Here is a 3,860-nt window from a genome sequence, read left to right on the forward strand (position 1 = left end):
ACTCTCCCTCCCCCGCAAAAAAAACGAATGATAACAAACCTTTGTTTTGGTTGGACACATATGAATATGTTCTACTTGACTGATAAGTTGGATATCCTGTGATCGCACTGCCCACACAAGCTCATCCACATGGCGCATCGTCTCTGTCACAGCCAGCATATTCCCGTTCTGCACACCAATATTTGTCTGCACATAAAGCATATAACCACTTAGAAATTATTGAAATAAGAAGTGTTTTAAATATGTTCTAGATTGCTATGAGAAAACAGTATTGCACCAAAGGTGCAATGCAAAATCCCCATTCATGCTAAGTATCTTTGGAATGTTTTCCATTTTCCAGCAAAATTATCTGAGCAGCAATTAATATTCATGATTGCTAAACATCCTCTGTAATTTTGACAACTGGAAATGTATGACTGATTTTTAGAGTCATATGCTTAAACTTTTTTCAAATAACTGTAATACACCTATTAATACAGCTGACATATATACCTGCTGTGAAGACACTGGCAGCACAAACACTCTCTCCAACTTGATGAGTTTCCTTAATGCCTGTCCAAGCTTGGGGCCCACAGCAAAATTGAAGAGGCACAATCGCCGCAAGTTGCTTAGACGACTTAGGGCTTCAAAGATGGCAATGTCATTCAGGGATCCTCCATCCTCTAACCACAAAGCTTCCAAATCTATTTTCAGGGTGTAGATAAGTTACTAGTTCAAGTGGCTATGACTAAATCAATATATATATATTTTCCTGATCTACCTTCACTGACACTGTATGTTATATTCATGTCACAAACAGACTACAAGTTATACTTATTGTAAACATCTGCACAAAAGAATCAGATGATGAGTCTAGAAATAATTTCCTACTTGATCCAGCATGTCTTAACACAAGAACTGGGTGTCCAAATCACTGACTGCTAACAGAACTAAAATCTGGACTTACTAGTCATGCTTCCTATGTTGTTCCATGTCAGGTTGCTGAAATTGCTAACAGGGCCTACTTGGAGATGTGTCAAGTTGGTTCCAAGGTATGGCCAGTTGGAGCCAGAAAATCCTCTCATTACCTTGTGAAATACAGTTAATCAGAGAATTAGTGGAAGTTCATTATTACTTCACATCGCTTATGCACTAACATGATTACTTCCTTGCCCATCCATATTTCTAATGATGAAGCATTCAAAACTTGGTGTTTAACTCTTGCATTAATGTTTACCTATGCTGAATAAATGGCTGGCCTCATTAATGCTAAATAAGAGGATAATATTATATGAATAAAAACTATGTGATTGGTAGTTTTGGTGCCTGAGTGAAAGGGAGTGTGATAGGATACAAAGCAAAGGATACAACTAGGAAGAGGATGAGTAGCCATTCAAATTCACTAAGAAACAGTATGTACAGAGTTTATTGTGGCAAATGCTGAAAAAGTGTGAATACTTGGTAGCTATTTTAGTATCACTTCTTCACAAAATTCTGAAAATGGAGTATTAAAAAAAAAAAATACATATATTGCGTTGTGAAATTTTTCACGAAAATGTATGTAATTTCAAAAACAGAGGGAAATGATACCACAATTATAAATATGGATGAATAATTAAAGGACATTAATTCATACAGGGAAAAACTCCCATAATGATAAAAGCAATTCAAAAACTTACAAAATGAATAATATACAGTGTGGTGTTATTTCAAATTTAAAAGACAGGGTCAGAAAAAACTAGTAAACCACAGGCTGCAAAACCTTAAAACTTTAAAATACTTACCAAAACCTTTAACTTTTGAAGTTTAATAAAGTTGAAATTTGAAGTAAGCAAAAAGTTTTGTGTAGAACCCAGTCTGAGCTCCTCTAGATGTGGTACTTCCATAAGATAAGCTGGGTCAAATCTGGACATACAAAAAGGAAATGAATTGCCAGAACAAAAGGAATAAAGTACCATTATTTATATATAGGTGAGTATACAAGTTTTTGACCCTGATATCCTGTGTGTAGTGTAAATAACACTTTTTTTAAGTCTTACTTTGAAATTCCTGATGGCTCTCTTAATTCTGTGGCTGTAACAGAAGTGAGGTGTTTACAGCGTGTTAGCAAAAGTTGCAATACTTCAGCCCTGCAGGTGGGAAGAATGACTCCCCTTAGGCAATGTATGCTGCCCATTGCTCCACAGATGTCATCCCAAATATCTTTTTCTATTCTTCTGCAGCCTGTCAGATAATCAAATAATTAGTTATTTTGGATTTATATACATCAAAAGCTTACTTAAAAAGTAATATATCTCATCATAGCCTTAAATGGTCTAAGGAGAATCAAACATTTTTCATTACCTCCCTGGAAGCACATCACGATGTGTGTGTAACTTATCTCAGGCAGCTAATCTTTTCAAATACAATCACCTTTACAGCTTAAAGAGGAAAAGTCCATCCAGATGGAGAAAAGTTAGGAATAGGTTGAGAAGGCATATCATTATCCCCATGAAATGTTGTTAAAAATTTTCTTAATACCTGGTTGGGATTACAATACAAGTTATGTCATAATACAATACAGTGCACAACATTTACAAGGTACTTATTCTAACAAAAAAGCAAAATCTTTTTCAAAACTTCATCTGCATCATGTATCAAGAAAATCCTACGTCACACCTACCATGACTTGTGAGACAAGTGATGGAGAGAAATATAGTATGTTATAAGTTCTTGCCTGTTAATCAGGAATCTAACAGAAAGTTGAAATGATTTATTACCTCCATCTGTTCTGGGTTGTATATCTTTAATTTTACTTGTACTTGTATCATCATCTTCCATACATTCATTTTCATGGCTAGATCTTCTGTCACTTCTTGTATCTAATGAAGAAGCACTTGCTCTCTTTGCATATCCATCAGAATTAACTCCTATTCTATCCTTTTTACAGGTTTCCTTGTCATCTCTAGAATCCTCTTCTGTGATCTCCATAGCCTCCTCTGATGTGGATGTGGTATCACTGGTTTCACAGGTTGCATCTGATTTCTTTTGTAATTTTTGTTTCTTGACTTCTGGCTGAACTTCTCCAACACTTTCTCTCCTGTCCAGCTTTGTATCAACTGGGTTTTCCAACTTTTTAACTGAGCTATCAACATCCAAAGTCTGTCCCTTGACTTGATCTTTTATCACCTTATCTTTCTGGGGTGATATTCTAAAGCCTTCTTCCCCACCCGATGACCTCTTTAGACCGGATATATGTTTTGCCTCTGACTGTCTAGAAACAGGAGATCTATTTCTGCAACTACTTATTTCAGGGATGTAAGATGAGCGGGCAGAAGTAGGCTCCGTTGAGGTCACATCATTTGAGGGACTCTTTGATACTTCTGAACGATGTAATGTGTGCTGGAATCAGATTTTAAAAAGGTGTAAGTATTTGGTTACTCAATCACAAGGAAAAATATACACAGCTTATAAACCAAACCATAAGCAATGTTATACAATGGAGGATAACTGATAACCCAACATAGTCCTCCACACTTTCTTTGGTATTCACCTCTAATCTCTCTGGAACAGGATGTCTGAAGATCATTTTTCTCAAGTCTATGTTGCGTACATTCCGCCTTTCCATGAATCGTGCAAGCTGAGACCAGTCCCTAACACAAACATTTCGTAGGCGTACTGTTCCCCACTGAAAATGAGAAAACAGGTATTCATAATAACTTAAGGATTTTCATTTTTTCATAAAAGGATTCCTATGAGTAGAGAATACACACTGGGTAATTAACACATTGCTACAATGTTCAACAACCAGTTATCAAAACCAACAGAATGTTATTTTTACAGTAACATGCATGCATGGATACTCACACACACTGACATGCACACACTGAATCATCAATGTG

General features: G+C 36.1%; 1 protein-coding gene across 1 annotated transcript in view; it reads right to left on the bottom strand.

Annotated features, from left to right (window-relative positions):
- The window catches only part of LOC119587934, a 36,665-nt gene that overhangs the window by 10,911 nt on the left and 21,894 nt on the right, over positions 1-3,860 (bottom strand). Inside the window, 7 exon segments of the mRNA XM_037936644.1 lie at positions 40-186; positions 493-683; positions 947-1,067; positions 1,764-1,884; positions 2,019-2,202; positions 2,739-3,360; positions 3,512-3,646. Coding sequence (XP_037792572.1) covers positions 40-186; positions 493-683; positions 947-1,067; positions 1,764-1,884; positions 2,019-2,202; positions 2,739-3,360; positions 3,512-3,646 — 1,521 coding nt within the window.

This window comes from Penaeus monodon, chromosome 23 (assembly GCF_015228065.2).
Source record: "Penaeus monodon isolate SGIC_2016 chromosome 23, NSTDA_Pmon_1, whole genome shotgun sequence".
Lineage (NCBI taxonomy): Eukaryota > Metazoa > Arthropoda > Malacostraca > Decapoda > Penaeidae > Penaeus > Penaeus monodon.